The sequence below is a fragment of the Oryctolagus cuniculus genome, chromosome 10 (genome assembly GCF_964237555.1).
Source record: "Oryctolagus cuniculus chromosome 10, mOryCun1.1, whole genome shotgun sequence".
NCBI lineage: Eukaryota > Metazoa > Chordata > Mammalia > Lagomorpha > Leporidae > Oryctolagus > Oryctolagus cuniculus.
In genome coordinates this window covers 59,431,682-59,455,118 of record NC_091441.1, presented here as the reverse complement: position 1 = coordinate 59,455,118, position 23,437 = coordinate 59,431,682, and the positions used below count along the sequence as shown (strand labels likewise).

The window sequence follows — 23,437 nt, the reverse complement described above, 5'->3', positions numbered from 1 at the left end:
ATTTTGAGTTTGATTAGCTTAAATGAATCTTTGAGAGTCTGGTCATATTACGGTGGAAATGATAAGACTGAATTTTTAAATTTATAATTTCAAGGGCTAGTGGCCACTCACTCAGCTTCTTTTTCCATTTTGACAGTATTTAATGACACTATTTTCTGGGTTTTTTTTTTTTTTTTTTTTGACAGGCAGAGTGGACAGTGAGAGAGAGAGAGACAGAGAGAAAGGTCTTCCTTTGCTGTTGGTTCACCCCGCAATGGCCGCTGCGGCTGGCGCACTGTATCTGGCGCACTGCGTCTGGCGCACCGCACTGATCTGAATTCAGGAGCCAGGTGCTTCTCCTGGTCTCCCATGCGGGTGCAGGGCCCAAGCACTTGGGCCATCCTCCACTGCCCTCCCGGGCCACAGCAGAGAGCTGGACTGGAAGAGGAGTAACCGGGACAGAATCCGGCGCCCTGACCGGGACTAGAACCTGGTGTGCCAGCGCCGCAGGCGGATGATTAGCCTATTGAACCGTGGCGCCAGCCAATGACACTGTTTTCTTAAAACTAAAGGAAAAGGGCTGTTTTTTTATTTTTTATTTTTTTTTTTTTAGAATTATTTATTTGAAAGGAAGAATTACAGAGAGGAAGAGACAAAAGCAGAGAGAGAATGTTCCATTTGCTGGTTCACTCCGTAGGTGGCCATAATGGGCCTGGCTGGGCCAGGTCAAAGCCAGGAGTGTCCCATGTGGGTGCAGGGGCCTAAACACTTGGGGCATCTTCTGCTGCTTTCCCAGGCCATTAGAAGGGAACTACATCAGAAGTGGAGCAGCTGGGACATGAACTGGCTCCCATGTGGGATGGCAGCACTGCAGGTGGTAGCTTTACCCGCTGTGCCACAGCACTAGCCCTAAAGGGCCTTATTGTGATCTACTTAGTCACATTGCCAAGAACCAGTAAATATCATTTGAATGATTTAATCAGTAAATTGGTGATAACATGGTGTTCAGTAATGAATTTGAATGAAGAATATGTTACTTATATGTAGGATAGTGATAAATTATATTTAAAATACTTAGACATATATATTTTTTAAAGTTTTTTTTAACTTTTATTTAATGAATATAAATTTCCAAAGTACAGATTATTGATTACAATGGCTTCCCCCTGATACCTTCCCTCCCACCCGCAACCCTCCCCTTTCCCTTTCCCTCTCCCCTTCCATTCACATCAAGATTCATTTTCAATTCTCTTTATATACAGAAGATCAGTTTAGCATATATTAAGTAAAGATTTCAACAGTTTGCACCCCCATAGAAACACAAAGTGAAAAATACTGTTTGAGTACTAGTTATAGCATTAAATCACAATGTACAGCACATTAAGGACAGAGATCCTACATGAGGAGTAAGTGCACAGTGACTCCTGTTGTTGACTTAACAAATTGACACTCTTGTTTATGGCATCAGTAATCCCCCTAGGCTCTAGTCATGAGTTGCCAAGGCTATGGAAGCCTTTTGAGTTCTCCGACTCTGACCATATTTAGACAAGGTCGTAGTCAAAGTGGAAGTTCTCTCCTCCCTTCAGAGAAAGGTACCTCCTTCTTTGATGACCCGTTCTTTCCACTGGGATCTCACTCGCAGAGATCTTTCATTTAGGTGGTTTTTTTTTTTTTTTTTTTTGCCAGAGTGTCTTGGCTTTCCATGCCTGAAATAGTCTCATGGGCTTTTCAGCCGGATCCGCGTGCCTTAAGGGCTGATTCTGAGGCTAGAGTGCTGTTTAGGACATCTGCCATTCTATGAGTCTGCTGTGTATCCCGCTTCCCATGTTGGATCGTTCTCTCCCTTTTTTATTCTATTGGTTAGTATTTGCAGACACTAGTCTTGTTTATGTGATCCCTTTGACTGTTAGTCCTATCGTTATGATCAATTGTGAACAAAAATTGATCACTTGGACTAGTGAGATGGCACTGGTACAAACCACCTTGATGGGACTGAATTGGAGTCCCCTGGTATGTTTCTAACTCTGTCGTTTGGGGCAAGTCCTATTGAGCATGTCCCAAATTGTACATCTCTTCCCTCTCTTATTCCCACTCTTATATTTAACAGGGATCACTTTTCAGTTAAGTTTCAACACCTAAGAATAACTGTGTATTAATTACATAATTCAACCAATAGGATTAAGTAGAAAAAAAAATACTAAGAGGGATAACGTATTAAGTTGTTCATCAACAGTCAGGGCAAGGGCTGATCAAGTCATTGTTTCTCACAGTGTTCATTTCGCTTCAACAAGTTTCCTTTTTGGTGCTCGGTTAGTTGTCACCGATCAGGGAGAACATATGACATTTGTCCCTTTGGGACTGGCTTATTTCACTCAGCATAATGTTTTCCAGGTTCCTCCATTTGTTGCAAATGACCGGATTTCATTTTTTTTTTTTTTTTTTTTTTTACTGCTGGATAGTATTCTATAGAGTACATGTCCCATAATTTTTTTTTATTTTTTATTTATTTATTTATTTTTAAACTTTTATTTAATGAATATAAATTTCCAAAGTACGGCTTATGGATTACAATGGCTTCCCCCCCATAACGTCCCTCCCACCCGCAACTCTCCCCTCTCCCACTCCCTCTCCCCTTCCATTCACATCAAGATTCATTTTCGATTCTCTTTATATACAGAAGATCGGTTTAGCATACATTAAGTAAAGATTTCAACAGTTTGCTCCCACACAGAAACATAAAGTGAAAAATAATAGATGATTTTTTAAATGATGATGAAATCAGATCAGACCTATTGTCATGTTTAATCCCAGTGAGAGTCAAGTTGGGAATTGATAATTTCTTTTTTTTTTTTTTTTTTTTTACAGAAGATCAGTTTAGTATACATTAAGTAAAGCTTTCAACAGTTTGCACCCCCATAGAAACACAGAGTGAAATATACTGTTTGAGTACTCGTTATAGCATTAAGTCTCAATGTACAGCACGCTAAGGACAGAGATCCTACATGAGGAATAAGTGTACAGTGACTCCTGTTGTTGACTTTACAAATTGACACTCTTGTTTATGGCCTCAGTAATCTCCCCATGCTCCAGTCATGAGTTTCCAAGGCTATGGAAGCCCTCCGAGTTCTCCGACTCTTATCTTGTTTAGACAAGGTCATAGTCAAAGTGGAGGTTCTCTCCTCCCTTCAGAGAAAGGTACCTCCTTCTTTGAAGACCTGTTCTTTCCACTGGGATCTCACTCACAGAGATCTTTCATTTAGGTTGTGTTTTTTTTTTTTTTTTTTTTGCCAGAGTGTCTTGGCTTTCCATGCCTGAAATACTCTCATGGGCTTTTCAGCCAGATCGGAATGCCTTTAGGGCTGATTCTGAGGCCAGAGTGCTGTTTAGGACATCCGCCATTCTATGAGTTTGCTGAGTATCTCGCTTCCCATGTTGGATCACTCTCCCCTTTATTTATTCTATCGGTTAGTATTAGCAGGTACTAGACTTGTTTATGTGCTCCCTTTGACTCTTAGTCCTTTCATTATGATCAATTGTGAACTGAAATTGATCACTTGCACTAGTGAGATGGCATTGGTACATGCCACCTTGATGGGATTGAATTGGAGTCCCCTGGTATGTTTCTAACTCTACCATTTGGGGCAAGTCAGCCTGAGCATGTCCCAAATTGTACATCTCTTCCCTCTCTTATTCCCACTCTTATGTTTAACAGGGATCACATTTCAGTTAAATTTCAACACTTAAGAATAACTGTGTATTAATTACAGAATTAAACCAGTCATATTAAGTAGAGCAGACAAAAAAAACTACTAAGAGGGATAATGTATTAAGTTGTTCATTAACAGTCAGGGCTATGCTGATCAAGTCACCGTTTCTCATAGTGTCCATTTCCCTTCAACAGGTTTCCTTTTTGGTGTTCAATGAGTTGTCACCAATCAGGGCGAACATATGGTATTTGTCCCTTTGGGACTGGCTTATTTCACTCAGCATGATGTGTTCCAGATTCCTCCATTTTGTTGCAAATGACTGGATTTCGTTGTTTCTTACTGCGGTATAGTATTCTAAAGAGTACATATCCCATAATTTCTTTATCCAGTCTACCGTTGATGGGCATTTAGGTTGGTTCCAGGTCTTGGCTATTGTGAATTGTGCTGCAATAAACATTAGGGTGCAGACCGCTTTTTTGTTTGCCAATTTAATTTCCTTTGGGTAAATTCCAAGGAGTGGGATGGCTGGGTCGAACGGTAGGGTTATATTCAGGTTTCTGAGGAATCTCCAGACTGACTTCCATAGTGGCTTGACCAGTTTGCATTCCCACCAACAGTGGGTTAGTGTCCCTTTTTCCCCACATCCTCTCCAGCATCTGTTGTTGGTCGATTTCTGTATGTGAGCCCTTCTAACCGGGGTGAGGTGAAACCTCATTGTGGTTTTGATTTGCATTTCCCTGATTGCTAGTGACCTTGAACATTTTTTCATGTGCCTGTTGGAGATTTGGATTTCCTCTTTTGAAAAATGTCTATTGAGGTCCTTGGCCCATCTCTTGAGTGGGTTGTTAGTTTTGTTGTTGTGGAGTTTCTTGATCTCTTTGTAGATTCTGGTTATTAATCCTTTATCTGTAGCATGGTTTGCGAATATTTTTTCCCATTCTGTTGGTTGCCTCTTTACTCTCCTGACTGTTTCTTTGGCAGTACAGAAACTTCTCGATTTGATGCAATCCCATTAGTTAATTTTGGCTTTGACTGCCTGCGCCTCCAGGGTCTTTTCCAGGAAGTCTTTGTAAGTGCCAATATCTTGCAGGGTTTCTCCAGTGTTCTCTGATAATTTGATGGTGTCGGGTCGTAGATTTAGGTCTTTAATCCACGTTGAGTAGATTTTTGTGTAAGGTGTAAGGTAGGGGTCTTGCTTCATGTTTCTGCATGTGGAAATCCAGTTTTCCCAGCACCATTTATTGAATAGACTGTCCTTGCTCCAGGAATTGGTTTTAGATCCTTGATCAAATATAAGTTGGCTGTAGATGTTTGGATTGATTTCTGGTGTTTCTATTCTGTTCCATTGGTCTATCCATCTGTTTCTGTACCAGTACCACACTGTTTTGATTACAACTGCCCTGTAGTATGTCCTGAAATCTGGTATTGTGATGCCTCTGGCTTTGTTTTTGTTGTTCAAGATTGCTTTAGCTATTCGAGGTCTCCTGTGTCTCCATATGAATGTCAGCATCATTTTTTCCAGATCTGAGAAGAATGTCTTTGGTATTTTTATTGGTATCGCATTGAATCTATAAATTGCTTTTGGGAGAATGGACATTTTGATGATATTGATTCTTCCAATCCATGAGCATGGAAGATTTTTCCATTTTTTGGTATCCTCTTCTATTTCTTTCTTTAAGATTTTGTAATTTTCATTGTAGAGATCTTTAACATCCTTGGTTAAGTTTATTCCAAGGTATTCAATCGTTTTTGTGGCTATTGTGAATTGGAATGATCTTAGAATTCTTCCTCAGCCTTGGCATTGCTTGTGTATACAAAGGCTGTTGATTTTTGTGCATTGATTTTATATCCTGCTATTTTGCAAAACTCTTCTATGAGTTCTAATAGTCTCTTAGTAGAGTTCTTTGGATCCTCTAAATAAAGAATCATATCGTCTGCAAAGAGGGATAGTTTGAGTTCTTCCTTCCTAATTTGTACCCCTTTAATTTCTTTTTCTTGCCTGATGGCTCTGGCTAAAACTTCCAGAACTATGTTGAATAGCAGTGGTGAGAGTGGGCATCCCTGTCTGGTACCAGATCTCAGTGAAAATGCTTTCAACTTTTCCCCATTCAATAGGATGTTGGCCGTGGGTTTTTCATAAATTGCTTTGATTATATTGAGGAATGTTCCTTCTATACCCAATTTGCTTAGAGTTTTCATCATGAAAGGGTGTTGAATTTTATCGAATTATTTCTTTGCATCTGTTGAGATAATCATTTGGTTTTTCTTCTGCAGTTTGTTAATGTGGTCTTTCTCATTGATTGATTTGCGAACATTGAACCATCCCTGCATTCCAGGGATAAATCCCACTTGGTCTGGGTGGATCATTTTTCTGATGTGTTGGTGTATTCTATTGGCCAGAATTTTATTGAGGATTTTTGCATCTAAAACACGTCTTTTTTTTTTTTTTTTTTGACAGGCATAGTGGACAGTGAGAGAGAGACAGAGAGAAAGGTCTTCCTTCACCATTGGTTCACCCTCCAGTGGCCACTGTGGCCAGCGCACAGCGCTGATCTGAAGCCAGAAGCCAGGTGCTTTTTCCTGGTCTCCCATGTGGGTGCAGGGCCCAAGCATTTGGGCCATCCTCCACTGCACTCCCGGGCCATAGAAGAAAGCTGGCCTGGAAGAGGGGCAACCGGGACAGAATCCGGTGCCCCGACCGGGACTAGAACCCAGGGTGCCGGCGCTGCAGGCGGAGGATTAGCCTATTGAGCCGTGGCGCTGGACCTAGACATATATTTTTAAACCTCTATATCTATACTGTCCAAAATGGTAGCCAATACCACAGTAGCTGTCCAGTACTTGAAATGTGGCTATTCCAAAGTAAGATGAACTGTTAAAGGTAAAGTATAAAACAGACATCAAAATGTTAATATGACAGAGAGAATGTAACATATCAGTAATTTTTTAAATTGATTGTATGTGGAAATAGTAATAGTTTGGATGTTAGATTAAATTAAATATTTACTTAAAATTCACTGCAATGTTTTACTTTTTAAAATGCTGTAGTTTTGCAGACTCATAGTATAAAATAGCTTTAAGTAATACTCTGACCTCAGAATCAGTCCTTAAGTCTTCCTAGTCTGGCTAAAAGCCCCTGAGAGCATTTCAGTCATGGAAAGCCAAGATACTGTGGCAAAAAATGTTTTACATGTAGGATCTCTGTGAGACCCCAGTGGAAAGAAGTTGTCATAAAGAAGGATGTATGTTTCTCTAAAGGGAGGAGAGAATGTCCACTTTGATTATGGCCTTGTCTAAGTGCTAAAGGAGTTTTTGGATTCAAAAGGATTCCATAGCCTAGGCTGCTCATGTCAAGAGCCTCAGGTGGTTACTGACATCATACATAAGGGTATTAATTGTTAAATTAACAACAGGAGTCACTGCACACTAATTCCCCATGCAGGCCCTCTATCCTCAATGAGTTGTATTATGAGAGTTAACAAATAAAACTAGTTTTCAGCTTTTTTTTGTGTGTGTGTGTATGTGTGTGCAAATTGTAAATCTTTACTTAGTATAGAGTTGGTCTTCTGTGTACAAAGTTAACTCAAAATGAATCTTTATGGAGAATGAGACTGAGAAGGGGAGAGGGAGGAGGTGGAAGGGTGAGAGTGTGGGTGGAAGGGCAGGTATGGTGGGAAGAATCACTATATTCCTAAAGTTGTACTTATGAAATTTGTATTTATTAAAAAATTAATTCATTAATTAAAAATGCTATAATTTTAAAGTTAGATTTGTGGCTCATTATATTTTTATTGGACAACAATAGCTTGGTAGTTTAATTTCTTTTGGGGGGGTAGAAACTATTATAGAGATAGAGAATATAACCCTTTTTATTGACTCCTTCCTATCAGATCACCAGTTCAGGAGAATTTGTGTTCCCATTAGATTCTCCACACAAAAAGCCTTATGAAGTTCTTATATTGGGAAGAATTCAGGAAAAAGCTACTTTATCATTAAGGTAGGAAAGGTAATTTTTCAAAAATCCATTAACAGTGACCATTGATTTTTCTTAGTATTTACTTTTTTGAAGTTGTGAACATGGCACATAGCAGAAAAGTATGAATTGTGTGGCAGATGAGATTTTTATTACTTTTGTTGCATATAGTATGTAAAGTATATAATTTTTTTGTGGGAGAGGAAATTATAGGAAATGTCTCAATATTTAAATTATTGATTTTCTTCATTGAGTCTATTTTTTTTTAAAGATTTATTTATTTGAGAGGCAGAGTTACACAAAGAGAGAAGGAGAGGCGCAGAGAAAGAGAGAGAGAGAGAGAAAGAGATCTTCCATCTGCTGGTTCACTCCCCAATTGGCTGCAACGGCTGGAGCTGAGCCGATCTGAAGCCTTTAACTTCTTCTGGTTCTCCCACATGGGTGCAGGGGCCCAAGGACTTGGGCCATCTTCCATTGCTTTCCCAGGTCACAGCAGAGAGCTGGATCAGAAGTGGAGCAGCCACTCACACCAGCGACCATATGGGATGCACGCACTGCAGGCAGCGGCTTTACCTGCTATGCCACAGCAGTGGTCCTGAGTCTATCTTAAATTTGTTTTGAAATTGATACTATTTGAAAGGGGGAGAAAACAAAGCAACTCCAAAAAAATTGTTCCTTAAAATATAATTTTCTCTTTTGTTCTGTTTTATTTAGGAATACAGATGTGAAAGTGCTCCCCATTCCAGATCACAAATTAATTGTCAGTGTGCCTTGTATTCTACATTCACATAAGCCACCTCTTACTGGTATGTTTTTATGAAATAGAATTGTTGTGACTTTTCAAATTGAACAAAGGACTGAATTTAGTGTTTGAGTGGTCTGTAGACTTGGAAATTAAATCACATATGTGTTGTTTTAATTAATATTCTAAAATTTTAGAGCAGAATTTTCAAATAGAGATCCGATTAGTCTTTTTTAAGTTTATTTATTTATCTGTTTATTTGAAAGGCAGAGTTTCAGAGAAACAGAAGCAGAGGCAGAGAGAGAGAGAGATCTTCCATCCTCTGTTGACTCCCCACATGACAGCAATGGCTGCAGTTGGGACAATATGAAGCCAGGAGCCAGGAGCTCCTTCCAGATCTCCCATGTGTGTGCAGGGGCCAAGCACTTGGGCCATCTTCCATTGCCTTCCCAGGCCATAGCAGAGAGCTGGATCAGAAGTGGAGCAGCCAGGTCTCGAACTGGTGTCCCTATTGAATGCCGGCACTGTAAGTTTCAGCTTTACCCGCTACGACACAGCAATGGCCCTAGCAGATTAGTATTATACCTGACCTCAGCTTTTTCTGTTGGACCATTTTTCAGATTTCATTTAACTGTGTTGTTCCCCCATCACTGCCCTGGCACAACAAAGACTGATAAGATCTCTGAGGATGTAGTTCAGCTGGGTGCTTTTCTTTTACCACCAGGGCCCTATCCTTTGCCCTATCCAGGAGCACAGAACAGTGGTAATAAGAGTGATGATTAGAATTCCCATGATATTTCTTAGAGCCTTTCAATTTTATGTTTTTAAAGAGGTAATATTGCTTTTCTGAAATATTGGGAAGGTAGTTGCTGCAGCCTGCAATTCTTTCCATTTTTTTTTAAAGATTTATTTATTTCTTTGAAAGAGTTACAGAGAGGAGAGTCAGAGAGAGAGAGAAAGAGAGGTTTTCCACCCACTGGTTCACTTCCCATTTGGCTGCAATGGCCAGAGCTGTGCTGATGCGAAACTGGGAGCCAGCAGCTTCCTCCAGGCCTTTCCACACGGGTGCAGGGGCCCAAGGACTTGGGTCATCTTCTACTGCTTTCCCAGGCCATGGCAGAGAGCTGGATAGGAAGAGGAACAGCTGGACTTGAACCGGCTACCATATGGGTTGCCAGCACTGCAGGCAGTGGCTTTACCCACTGTGCCACAGCGCCGGCCCGTCTCATCAGTTTTAATGCTTTGGTATAATATCCATCATTCAGTGAAATTAAAGTATAAGAAATAGTGGAGAGTATTAGCTTTGAGATTAACATGAGTTTGAATCCTGGCTCTGCTGCTTGGGTGCATTACTTGAATCCTTTTCCACTTTATATTTTTCATTTAAAGAGGGAACAATGATTGTAATCTTTCAGAGTTGTAGGGTTGTTTATAATATACTATATATGCATATATATGTAATTTATTTATTTACCTAAGAAACAGGGAAAGAATGACAGAGATTGCCCATCTGCTCATTCACTTCCCAAATGCCTACAACAACTGAGGCTGGGCCAGGCCAAAGAGCAGGAGCTGGGAACTCTATCTGGGTCTCCCATGTGGGTGGCAGGGACCCTAAGGGCTGTCACGTGCTGCCTACCTGTGTGTACATTAGCAGAAAGCTGGAATCTGGAGTGGAACTGTTCTCCAACTGAGGCACTCTGATATGGGATGTAGGCATCTCAGGTGGTGTCTGAACTGCTGTACCAAATGCTTGCCTGCTTATAATACATTTAAAATTCTATAGTATTGTGCAAATTCAGTAAATACTAAATTTTTAAAGTGAGAGTTTAAAACAGATGTAAATCTTTGAGAGATCTGAATTTAATATTCAAAATATTTTCAAAGAATTTCTTCAGGAATATATTTTATTCATTTAGTGATTCCTGCTTTAAAAAGGCCACAAAACTCATTCAGCCTGCCACTGTGGAAGGTATAAGTGGCTTATCATTTTATTTTTGCAGGATATGGGATAGTTCATGAGCCAGGAAACAGTGATCACAGATTTTGGTAGCATCAGAATTGCTGTTATCTTAAATTGCTTACACAAAGAAATCTCTATAGTGTTCCTTAATTTGATAGATAATGAGATATCTGTGTGATGATCCATTGTTTGACTTGGATTCTCAGTGAATAATCACCTTCAAAGAATGGACTGTATACTCCTCAATGTATTCAATTTGAGACTTAACTGAAAAATGAGTTTGTACTGTTCTTTGAGAAAAAAATTACCTTTGGCATCAGTTACACTTAGTGGAGGAAATCTAATTTGTATTCCTCTTATTTATTATCTTTATCATTTAGTGAACACCAAATCTTAATTTAATGTTTGTCTTAGAGCTTATATTTTACTTCAGAAAATTCAAAACTAAGACTGAAAAGTGTTCATTATCAAATGCTAGTTAAATCTGTTTATCAGTTTCTTTATAGTAGAATGAAATTTTATTTAATATTTGCTCTTAAAAAATTTTTTAAATAATGAATGGAGAATTAGTCTTGCCCTGTAGACTGCATCTTTGAATTGTACTTCTGCTGTATTATCAGTAGAGAGCAGTACAAATGCATTTTTAAGATTGAGGATGTTATAAATTGAATTATATTTTGGAGAAAAATATGAATGACTCAATATATGTGATTCTTAAGCCTTAGTTAAGTTCTGTTAAGCAAGGAATATTTGTAATACTTTACTTTTGATTTCATGTGAGTATATGTATTCTAGGTCTACGGTGGTGCCAATTAAAGCTATCAGAAAGCAACTTTCATTATTCTGCAGTATATTTTAACTCTAGGGGTTAGAGTTAATACACATTCTGTATAAAATGCTTAAAACTTTTCTGTAAATATTCTTAAATGCAAATTCATAAAAAATGCTTTTAAAAATACCAAGTTTTTTTAAAATTTAATTTGTTATTCCTGTTATATCGTGTTGCAGAATGTAAACTCCACATTGGCAGCATATTCCATTTTGCAGTGATATATTCATTTACTGTATTTTTAATTTTTGAAGTTTCCTCCTAGAGCTTGAAAGCTAAGCCATCAATAGCTGTGGCTTACAGGCTAACATTGTATATGCTTAAGTTTAGGGACTTAAGATTTAGAAAAATTATGAAGTAAAAGTATTCAGGTAAAAAAACTTTTTTTAACCTTTGAGGAGTTTCTGTTCCTTTTTACTAGTTTGTTTACTAGAAGTTTCTGTGTGAAGAGTGAAACATAGATGATGGGATTTTTGTGCACTGATGTTTGGGTCACTTTTTCCCCTGCTCCTGCCTCACCCTTCCAGAGCAAAAGTGAATGACTGGCTGTGCATGGATTGCTCCCTCTGCATTGGTTGTAAATTTGCTTTACTAATGCCAGGTGTTATGTAATTATCTAAGTGTTTGCATTTCATACTCAAATTTATATGTTTGCACTTATTTTTAATCAGTATTAAAAATTAGAATAATACATTTCCATTAATTCATGTTTATTTCTTTTGCCTTGTTTTGAAGTAAAACAAATGTGGCTGACATAACTCGGGTTGATTTTCTTTTTATTTTCAACTTGAAAGAAAAAAAAACATGCAAAAATATATTGAGAAAGTCAGATGATAGTAAATGGCCTTAGGTTGTACGTATTTTTCCACTCCAAAACCTGGCCATCTTTAGCTATTTGATTGTGAATACTTATAAAACATGGATATTCTGGTTCCTTTGTTCAGTTCCATAGCACTGATTATAATTAGCGCTTAGAAGAGTGAACATTTTTTTGACCGACTGACTCCAATTTAAAATTCCCAGATAGGGATGCCAACACCTTTACAGCACAAAACTGAATGAACAAACTAAACAAAAACAAATAAAATCTGCTTCAGCATAACCTTTGACCACAATAAAAGTAAACACAGACTGGTAAAGCATTGAATTCATGGGGAGAAACTGGAAAAGTATTATAGGGTTATTATCCCTCTAAGACTGTGGGAAAGCTTTCTCTTTCAAGTTTAGTAGCACTTAATTATAATATTCTTATTAAAAGGACTACAGGTCTTCATGCCAGCATTTTCTAGAAGCTAATGAAGCTCAAATTCGAGATCTGTTGCATTATAGACAATGAGAACTTTCAGTTCCTCTTTGATTTTTGGAAAATAGACAAGTGAGCAAGCATTTTGCTGTGAGAGCAATTTAAGAACCTTATAAATCTAAAGTATTTGATATATAGTCTTTTTAACCTTACCTAAATCAAGTATTCCTCAGGAAGCCCAACCCTAAATTGCAATTATAAACTATATGTTACCTGTTCTAGAGACTTTGTTCTCGGAAATATTTTTTTTCACCCTGTTCCTCTTACTGGGATTAGTACAGGTAACCAGCAACGTGACTAAGGTTAAAGCGATTTAAATATTTTCTATTCAACTGAGCATGTGCTTTTCAAAGAAAGTTTTCATGGTGGTGTTTTCTTTCTTTTAGTGTCACTAGTTGTTTAGCCAACTCGTGTGTGTGTGCATATGTGTGTGTGTGTGTGTGTGTATGTTTCCCCAACAAAACATAATTTTCAGTACAGTAGGTATTAATATTGAATAAGGAATATTTAACTTTGGAAATAATATAATGAAAGTTTAGGCAAAGAAAAATTTATAATTTGAATAAAATATAATTTTTTTAAAAGACTTTATTTATTTATTTGAGAGGGATAGTTAACAGACAAATGGAGAGACAGAGAGAAAGGTCTTCCATCTGCTGATTCACTCCCCAAATGGCTGCAATGACTGGAGCTGGGCCAATCTGAAACCAGGAGCCAGGAGCTTCTTCCAGGTCTTCCATGTGGATGCAGGAGCCCAAGAAGTTGGGCCATCTTCCACTGCTTTCCCACGACATAGCAGAAGAGCAGCAGCCGGAACACAAACTGCAGGTAGAGGCTTTGCTACAGCGCCCAGCCCCAGAGGAATGTTCTTAGTACTACCAGGTTACTGAGGGGCCCTAGTTAATTGTTGTTTTTGTTCTAAATATTTCTATATCCAACTCTTCATTTACTACTGTTTCACTAGACCATATGGTACAAAGAAACTTGTATATAACTTTATTTTTAAAGTAGATTGTTTTTGTATTGTTTCTGTAGAGTTCTTTTTGATACATGGATTACATTTATTAAAAAATAAATTTAGTACTCAGGGAATATATGTGTATTATTGGAAGATTGTAAAGTCGCTTTTGAATGTTGAAAAATGAGATTTCTGGGGCTGGTGCTGTGGTGCAGTGGGTTAAAGTCCTGGCCTGCATTGCTGACATCGCATATGGGCTCCAGTTCGATTCCTGGCTGCTCCTCTTCCAATCCAGCTCTCTGCTGTGTCCAGGAAAACAGTAGAAGATGACCCAAGTCCTTGGGCCCTGAACCCACGTGGGAGACCTGGAGGAAGCTCCTGGCTCCCAGCTTTGGATCAGTTCATCTCTGGCAGTTGCGGTCATTTGGGGAGTGAACCAGCAGATGGAAGACCTCTCTCTCTCTGGCTCTACCTCTCTCTATAACTCTGTCCTGCAAATAAATGAAACAAAATAACAAATGAGATTTCCTTTTTTTGAAAAACTCAACTTTAAATTAAAATTGATTTCTTTCCTAATACTTTTTTTTCTCTTTTTTTGAACAGAGGTCCTCAAAGACTACATCAAACCAGATGCAGAATGTTTGGAATTGTTTGCTCGGAACTTACAGCCAGGTTGGACTAGTTGGGGCAATGAAGTTCTCAAATTTCAGCATGTAGATTATTTTATTGCTCTGTAGTCTGGATGCTGACTATGATCTTAATTAAAGTAGTGGTTTCGTGAGTGTTTCCTCACCCTTCTCCTTTCATTCTAATTGATTTTTCCTTTTATTACCAACCAGCGTGTTAAAAAAAATACTAAGTGTTGGTTTTTCAGCAAAGTGGCCTTCAGGTATGACTATTTATGTGTTTTTGAGATGAAGTTAACTTTGATTGTATTAATGCTCCAGGTTGTTCTAGCCTCTATATAAAGAAAGAAATTGAAAGAGGGCAAGACTACGCTGTTGAGTAAGTTCAGAAAGCATCTACTGTGGACCAGAGGGATCACAATCTAAGGACTTGTTGGATTTGGCTCATCCAGTGTTGTTCAAAAAAAAAAAAAAAAAAAAAGAAAAGAAAAGAAAAGAAAAGAAAAAGTTGAGCCCTAAAAAAAAAAAGAATGTTTCACATGAAAGTTCAGATTTCTGCTTCTTGAGCATCAGAATCTCTGGTTACACTGAGCTCTGTTCATTCCTGGCACCTGCAGGACAGCAATAGTGGGGCACTTGGGGTGGCCACTTGCTGTCCAGTTTTGCACAGTATTACTTCTTCCTTGCTGCTCACTTGGATTCTTTACTTGACCCTGTATGACCCATATTTGTACCTCTGGTATACTATTACATTCTTGAAAAAGTGTAATGACCTAGCAAGTACTGTACCAATGTGTTAACGTTTATGTAACAGTTTTATAGGGTTTTCAAACAGTATTCAAGGTCACTTTTCAAGTAGTAAAATTTTTCCTGTTTTTCTAGAAGAAAATAAAAACATGTCTTATAAAAACATCAGAATGTAAACACTACTTATTGTGAAAAATATTATTTACACATTTTTCTACAAGTAAATATTTACTAAGCAGAATATTTTGACTGAAATGATTCTTTGAAATGCATGCTTACTAAATATTATCTTTTTGATATTTTATTTAAAGATTTATTTATTTATTTATTTTAAAGGCAGAGTTACTGAGAGGCAGAGGCAGAAAGAGAGAGAGGTCTTCTATCTGCTAGTTCACCCCTCCAAATGACTGCAATGGCAGGAGCTGGGCTGATCTGAAGCCAGGAGCCAGAAGCTTCTTCCAGGTCTCCCACGTGGGTGCAGGACCCCAAGGACTTGAGCCATCTTCTACTGCTTTCCCAGGCCATTTCGCAGAGAGCTGGATCAGAAGTGGAGCAGCCGGACTCGAACTGGCACCCATATGGGATGCCGACACTGCAGGCAGTGGCTTTACCTGCTAAGCCACAGTGCCGGCTCCTCTTTTTGATATTGAAGTATAATTTTCATGTAATAAAATTTCCAATTTTTGTTGTAGAGTACAATGAGATTTAAAACCATCTGTATAGTTGTATGCTTGCCACTATCATCATGATATAGAGAACATTTCCTTTACCCCCAGACTTTTCAGTTGTCACTTTGCAGTCAGTTTCTTCCTCTGATCCTTGGTCCCTGGCAAACACTGAAATATTTTCTCATTAATTTTGTTTTTATAGAATTTCATGTATGTGGGACCATATAATGTTTAATGTATTATGTTTGACTTTTTTCACTTAGCATTTTGAGAAAAGTATTCATACTATTTACAGATTGTTTACATATACTTATCTGCTAGTTAAAATATTAGACTAAAAGGATGCTTTGACAAGCTCCCAAATTTACTTACTGATTTTGTCAATGAAAGATATTTCTGAGGTTTTTTCATCCTGTGAATGAGAATATAGTTTCAGAGGCTTGGTTTTGTGTTTACTAAGGTATTCTAACTCATTTAGGAAAAATGTATTGAACTTGAAGCAAACTTCTTACAATGTCATTTCAAATTCTTTTCAGCTTCCTGTGATGTTTATAGATTTTATTTTATTTTTTTAAGATTGATACTTATAGATTTTATATAATTTGTGGAAATATTTATCCTTACTCAGTTTTTGAGCTTTTATTTTTATATAAAACACAAGTACTGGTACTGAAAGAGAAAAATAGTTTATATTATTTAGTTAAAAATTTTAAATTAAAGTCTATTTATTTGAAATATGTATAGAGAGATATCTTCCTTCCTTCCACTGGTTCACTCCCCATGTGCCTTCAATAACATGGGCTGAGGGCAGGCTAAATCCAGGAACCAGAAGCTACATCCAGATCTCCCACTTGGGTGGCAGGAACCCAAGTACTTGGGCCATCATCTGCTACTCTCAGGCATGTTAGCAGGAAGCTGGATTGAAAGTGAAGGTAGGTCTCAAACTCTAGCACTCTGATATGGGTTGTACATATCCCAAGTGGCAGTTTAACTTGCTGTGCCACAAGGCCCACCCCATAAAAAATTTATTCAATGAATCTGATACTCAAATAGTAGGAGTTCTAAGTTCTGCTCCTAAGTTACACTACCTATGGACCTTGTTTTTAACAGTGGTTTAATTATTGGAATTTTTTTTGAGGAAAGGATGATTATGCAAAATGTAACACACACCTTTGTGAGAACAAAATGAAGCAGTATGAGCATTGAATTTCATTACCAGTTAGTTTTAGTCATCTGATCTGAGGTACTTACATACTATAAGGCATATTTGTTCAGAGCTTTTTTCTGTTACTTTTATACCTTGTAAGACCTTTTGATTTTTTTCCTGTCATATTGCTTTTAAGGATTTAAAGTGTTTTAGTAGCAGCCCATATAGCAGTATAGTGGGGAAAGCCACTGACTATAATGCTGGCATCCCTTATCAGTATTGGTTTGTGTTCCAACTGCTACACGTCTGATCCAGCTCCATGCTAAGGCATGGGAAAAGCAGCAGAAGATGGTACCAGTTCTTGGGCCCCTGCTACTTACATGGGAAACCTTTGTCTCTGTCTCTCTGTCACTTTGACTTTCAAATGAATAAATAAAAAAAAGTGTTTTAGGATGGTTGGTAATATTGCTTGAGCAAAAGGATGGAGTTAACATTTGTTGAAGAAAGTGTTAATTTTTTTAAAGATCTATTTTACTTATTTGCAAGGTATAGTTAGAGAGTGAGAGACAGAGAGAGATCTTCCATCTGTTGATTCACTCCCCTAATGGCTGCAGCAGCCAAGCAGTGCCAGGCTGAAGCCAAGAGTCAGGAACTTCATCTGGACCTCCCACATAGCTGCAGGGGCCCAAGCACTTGGGCCATCCTCTGTTACTTTCCCAGATGCATTAACATGAAGCTGGATTAGAAGTGGAGCAGCTGGGGCTCAAGCAGGTGCTCATATGGGATGTTGACATTGCAGGTGATGGTGTAACCTGTTACTCCATAAGACTACCCCAAAGAGTGTTTTAATTCTTTGCTATGCTTTTTACATATTTTATTGCTTTGAATTCTTGTACTTCCCTGAGAGATACCATCTTCCTTTAGAATTTGAGAACATTGAGACCAAGTGACCATTTTTGTCCATAAACACATAGTAAATATTGAAGCCCAGTTTGTGTTCTCTATAAGAACATGAAAATCTGAGCAGATGACTGATGCATTGGACTCTAGCCTGTCTCCACTAGTTCTGAAATTTTATGTGATTTGGAGTTGCTCAGAACCATGACATTACACTGGACATACTGGGCAACCCACACAATAAAGACCTTCCAGATGTTTTGCCATGTAATAGATAACTGCTAATACCACTCGAAAACACTTAAAAGGAATTTTCCTGTTAACATCTTAACCTTGGAATTCTTGGCATTGATTCATATTGAGGATCCTTTAGAGAAAAATCACAGAACAGTTAACTGCTCTTTTGGAACCAGAGCCTCTTAACTTTGTCTTTTGCATCACTTGTCCTTTCTTGTTCAGCCTTTTTCTGTACCATCTAGTCAAAGTTGAATTTCTTTTCATTTTGTTGGCTACTGGACACAGGTTCTTTTTTGTAAGACAGACAGACAGCTCAGAGCAGCATACTCAGTACATTCTAAGGCCAACTTGACTAGGTTTGAAACCCCAGCTGAGCTTTTGACTGAGCAGGTTGATTAAGTCTCTGTGCCTTAGTCTTTGTATCATAGATCTGGACAATAATACTGCCTGACAGAATTATGAGGATTAAGTAAATTAATACATGTAAGACACTTAAACAGAGGTTGGAGCATTTTAAGCCTTCAATAAATGTGAGGACTTCCTGCATATTTTTAATTTCAGATCAAAAAGCTTATGACAGTCTGGGCTGTAATTCAGGGAACTCACCAGAAGTTAAATGTTAGCTTTAATCCTTTGCCTGAGCATTACTAGCCTGCCTATAGAGTTTTCTGTTTAAACATTCTTTTTCTTTCTTTAAAGGTTGATTTAGTTATTTGAAAGGCAGAGTTACAGAGAGAGAAGGAGAGATAGAGATTCCATTCACTGGTTCACTCCGCAAATGGTGCAACAGCTGGGGCTGAGCCAGGGCGAAGCCAGGAGCCTGGAACTCCATCCAGGTCTCCCATATGGGGTTCAGGGACTCCAAGCAAGGAGCCGATTGGAAGTGGAGCAGCCAGGGCACTAACTGGTACCCACACGGGATTCTGGTGTTGCAGATGGTGGCTTATTTTTTGTTTCTTTCCCTCCCTCCCTCCCTCCCTCCCTTCCTCCCTTCTTCCCTTCCTCCCTTATTTTATTTATTTGAGAGTTAAGATTTACAGACAGTGAGAAGGAGAGACAGAAAGGTCTTAGCTAATCCGAAGCCAGGAGCCGGAAACTTCCGCCATACCTCCCACACAGGTGCAGGGGTCCAGGCATTCAGGCCATCTTTTTTTTTTTTTTTTTTTTTTTTTTGACAGGCAGAGTGGACAGTGAGAGAGAGAGACAGAGAGAAAGGTCTTCCTTTGCCGTTGGTTCACCCTCCAATGGCCGCCGCGGCCGGCGCGCTGCAGCCGGCGCAGCGCGCTGATCCGATGGCAGGAGCCAGGAGCCAGGTGCTTTTCCTGGTCTCCCATGGGGTGCAGGGCCCAAGCACCTGGGCCATCCTCCACTGCACTCCCTGGCCACAGCAGAGGGCTGGTCAGGCCATCTTCTACTGCTTTCCCAGGCCACAGCAGAGAGCTGGATCAGAACAGGAGCAAGCCGGGACTAGAACTGGTGCCTATATGGGATGCCGGTGCTGCAGGTGGAGGATTAACCCACTGCACCACAGTGCCAGGTCCCCAGATGGTGGCTTAACTTGTTGCACCATGACTGTGCCCGCCCCCGCCCTCCACCCCCCGCCCCCAGGATCCAATTTTCTAAACTGCACCTGATTTCATACATGAAGAAGCTGTGAAATCTTTTTTGATTCTCATTATTGTCCTGCCTTAAAGGCCACATGGGAATTTGGACCTGAGCCTTTGTTCTATCCCTGCTCCAAATGATTCATTTGGACTTTTTTTTTTTTTTTTTTTTTACAGGCAGAGTGGACAGTGAGAGAGAGAGACAGAGAGAAAGGTCCTCCTTTTGCCGTTGGTTCACCCTCCAGTGGCCGCCGTGGCCAGTGTACTGCGGCCGGCGCACTGTGCTGATCCGATGGCAGGAGCCAGGTACTTATCCTGGTCTCCTGTGGGGTGCAGGGCCCAAGTACTTGGGCCATCCTCCACTGCACTCCCGGGCCACAGCAGAGAGCTGGCCTGGATGAGGGGCAACTGGGACAGAATCTGGTGCCCCGACCGGGACTAGAACCCGGTGTGCCGGTGCTGCAGGTGGAGGATTAGCCTAGTGAGCTGTGGCACTGGCCTCATTTGGACTTGAAGCTGTTCAGGTGATTAGAAAGGAGGAGATAAAGTAAGTAGAAATCCAAACAGTTTATGTTGATGTTACCAGTAACAGGATGCAATGATCAACACAGAACTCCAGAGGTGGGGTCTTAAATTCTTGGCTCTATTGACCATTCTGCTGCACCTGGAAAGCAAGTCAAAACTACCAAGGTATCTCCACAACTCACCTTGTCCCCATAAATATTCTTAGAAGTTAACTTAGATCTCCTGGGGCATCTGTGAACTTGTCTAGAATCTCTTGGATATTTTAGCCCTGGAACTATTTAAAAACAAGGTGATTTCTAGGAGTAGAGAGAGTGAGGAAAACTCGAGATCAGACCTAAGCCTACTTATTAGGTACCTGTGACATGGGTTAACTTTGCATGACAGCTAGGGTGAATGGTGATTAGCAGTATGAATTCTTTTTAGTCAGTATCATTAGGGAAAAAAATCTAATATCCAGCTTGCTTCTCAACTGCTTTCCCCAACATTGTACATGTGTACCTTGAGTATTAATCAGGTTGGATTATTTGCTATTGCCAAGTTTTTGTTCATTTTATTTCCTTTGCCAGAAATAAACTAGCTATGTTTTGAGATCTGCTTGTTCTATATATTGTGTGTGTGTGTGTGTGTGTGTGTTTTGACAAGCAGAGTGGACAGTGAGAGAGAGACAGAGAGAAAGGTCTTCCTTTTTCCATTGGTTCACCCCTCAATGGCCGCTGTGGCCGGCGTACTGCGCTGATCCGAAGCCAGGAGCCAGGTGCTTCCTCCTGGTCTCCCGTGTTGGTGCAGGGCCCAAGCACTTGGGCCATCCTCCACCGCGCTCCCTGGCCACAGCAGAGAGCTGGACTGGAAGAGGAGCAACCGGGACAGAATCCGGTGCCCCAACCGGGACTAGAACCCAGTGTGCTGGTGCCGTAGGCAGAGGATTAACCTAGTGAGCTGCGGCGCTGGCCTATATTGTGTCTTAATATTTAGCTTTGGAATGAATTTGAGCAATAATTTAAACTATGGTATCTTGAGCTTTTTCTGAGAACTAAGAAGGCTAATGTTTAAACCTTGTAGGATTCTTTTTTTTTTTTTTTTTTTTGACAGGCAGAGCTGGACAGTGAGAGAGAGACAGAGAGAAAGGTCTTCCTTCCATTGGTTCACCCCCGAAATGGCTGCTATGACTGGTGCGCTATGACTGGTGCACTGCGTCGACCCGAAGCCAGGGAGCCAGGTGCTTCCTCCTGGTCTCCCACGCGGTTGCGGGGGCCCAAGCACCTGGGCCATTCTCCACTGCCTTCCTGGGCCACAGCAGAGAGCTGGACTGGAAGAGGAGCAACCAGGACTAGAACCCAGCGCCCATATGGGATGCTGGCGCCGCAGGAGGATTAACCAAGTGAGCCACGGCGTCAGCCCCAAACCTTGTAGGATTTTTATGAGGATGAAGTGAAATTACATGTAATGGTGGCTAGCATAGGGGTTGCTACCTAGAAGCTATTTAATATATACTCATTTCTTATTATTTAACATCTTTTAAGTCACAGAAACAAATCCACTACAATCATAATAGCTTAATTGCAGCACTCATAAATAGTGTAAACATTTTTAGGTTGTAAGTTTTGGGCAATTCAGACTGGGTTTGCTGTTTTGGAACTTACAAGACCAAAAAGTAATGTGTTGGCTGGACTGGACTCTTGTCTGGAGACTTTAGGGAAGAATCTGTTTTCACGTTCTTTTAAGTTGGTAGCAGATTTCAGTTCTCTATATTGTGGGAGTAAAGTACCTGTTTCCTTGCTGGCCTCTTGATCATGAAAGCCAAAATAGCACGTTGAGTCCTTCTCAGTCTTTGAATCTCTCTGACTTCAACTTATGTAATCATCTAGAGGAAATTCTGTACTTTTGAAGGGTTTTGTGATTAGGTTACCATGCCCTGGATAATATAACCACATGAGTGAAATTTTATGTTTTCAGGTTCTGACCAAACTCAAAGGGGAGTAGATTATACAAGGATAAAGGGCATTGGGAGTAATTCTTTTAATTTTGTCTATTATTGTCCAACCTCTGGCCCCCAGTGATTCATGTTTGTCCCACATGTAAAATACGTTCATCTATTCATCTCATAGCCAGGCTTGCAAGGTTATGATAACTTTTTTTTTTAAAGATTTATTTATTTATTTGAAAGGCATTGTTACAGAGAGGTAGAGGTAGAGGTAGAGAATGAGAGAGAGAGGGAGGGTGGAAGGGAGGGAGGAGGAGGAGAGGGGGAGAGAGGTCTTCCATCTGCTGGTTCACTCCCCAGATGGCTGCAATGGCTGGAGCTGAGCTGATCTGAAGCCAGAAGCCATGAGCCAGGAGCTTCTTCTGGGTCTCTCATGCAGGTGCCAGGGCCCAAGCACTTGGGTCACTTTCTGCTGCTTTCCCAGGCTATAGCAGAGAGCTGGATTAGAAGTGGATCAGCTGGGACTTAAACTGGTGCCCATGTAGGATGCGGGTACTGCAGGCAGTAGCTTTACCCACTATACCACAGCATGGGCCTCAGGTTACACTATCTTTAAAGTTGAGAATCTTGTCAGCTGAAAAGTCCTAAATCTAATCATCTAAATCTCTTAAATCAGGTGAAAACAGAGGATTTTGTAATTAGTCATTAGGTACAGCCCCTGAGCAGAGCGCCTCTCCTGTGGGCCTCTGACACTAAAACAAGTCACCTGCCTCCAGTACTTGTCATCCACAGTTAGTGGGACCGGCCTAGGATAAGAGCCAGTGGATAGCCATCTGGGTTTAAAAAAAGGGGCTGGGTGGGGGAAGTCTCATTGGTTTGAAGTAGTTTTAAAATCCAGCCAGGTAACTCCAGGCAGCATTCCTTGATTGGATTTTAAGATCTGGCAATGTATACTTATGCCAGTTCCACACTGTGTTGATTATATAGTTTCACAATAAATCTTGAAACCAAATAGGAGCAGTGCATAAACTTTAGTTGTCTTTATTAAAAGTTATTTTGGCAGGGCCTATGCTGTGGTGTAAGCCACCACCTGTAGTGTTAGGATTCCATATGGGTGCAGGTTTGAGCTCTGGCTACTCTAGTTCTGATCCAACTCCTTGCTGATGGACCTGGGAAAGCAGTGGAAGATGACCCAAGTTTTAGGGTCCCTGCATCCAAGTGGGAGACCCGGAAGAAGATCCTGTCTCCTGGTTTCAGCCTGGCCCAGCCCTAGCCATTGTGGCCTTTTGAAGAGTGAACCAGTGGATGAAAGACTTCTCTCTTTCTGCCTCTGCCTCTTTCTGTAACTCTACCTCTCAAGTAAATAAATAACTCTTTAAAAAAAAATCATTTTGACTATTTAGGTACTTTGAACTTCCACATAAATTTTAGAATCAGATTGTCAATTTCTACAAAAAGAGCCTACTGTGTTCTGATTGGAGATAAATTGAATCCATAGATCAATCTGGAGACACTGTCAAGTGTATCCTAGTACAGGCAGTCACTGTGCTGGTACAGGCATTTGGCTTCATGATTAAGATGCCTAATGGAATTTGCATCCCATATCAGAGT

At 40.0% G+C, this 23,437-nt stretch overlaps 1 protein-coding gene across 13 annotated transcripts in view; it reads left to right on the top strand.

Annotated features, from left to right (window-relative positions):
- The window catches only part of METTL4 (methyltransferase 4, N6-adenosine), a 64,269-nt gene that overhangs the window by 18,297 nt on the left and 22,535 nt on the right, over positions 1-23,437 (top strand). For 4 of the 13 annotated variants that reach the window (XM_051852081.2, XM_051852080.2, XM_051852084.2 and 1 more), the window contains exons 7-9: positions 7,577-7,683; positions 8,374-8,465; positions 14,058-14,126. In XM_051852081.2, coding sequence (XP_051708041.1) covers positions 7,577-7,683; positions 8,374-8,465; positions 14,058-14,126 — 268 coding nt within the window. Of the gene's footprint in view, positions 1-7,576; positions 7,684-8,373; positions 8,466-8,667; positions 13,325-14,057; positions 14,236-15,163; positions 16,233-23,437 lie in introns of those variants that run through there. The other 9 variants (XM_008261121.4, XM_070050412.1, XM_070050411.1 and 6 more) reach the window with 5 other exon arrangements.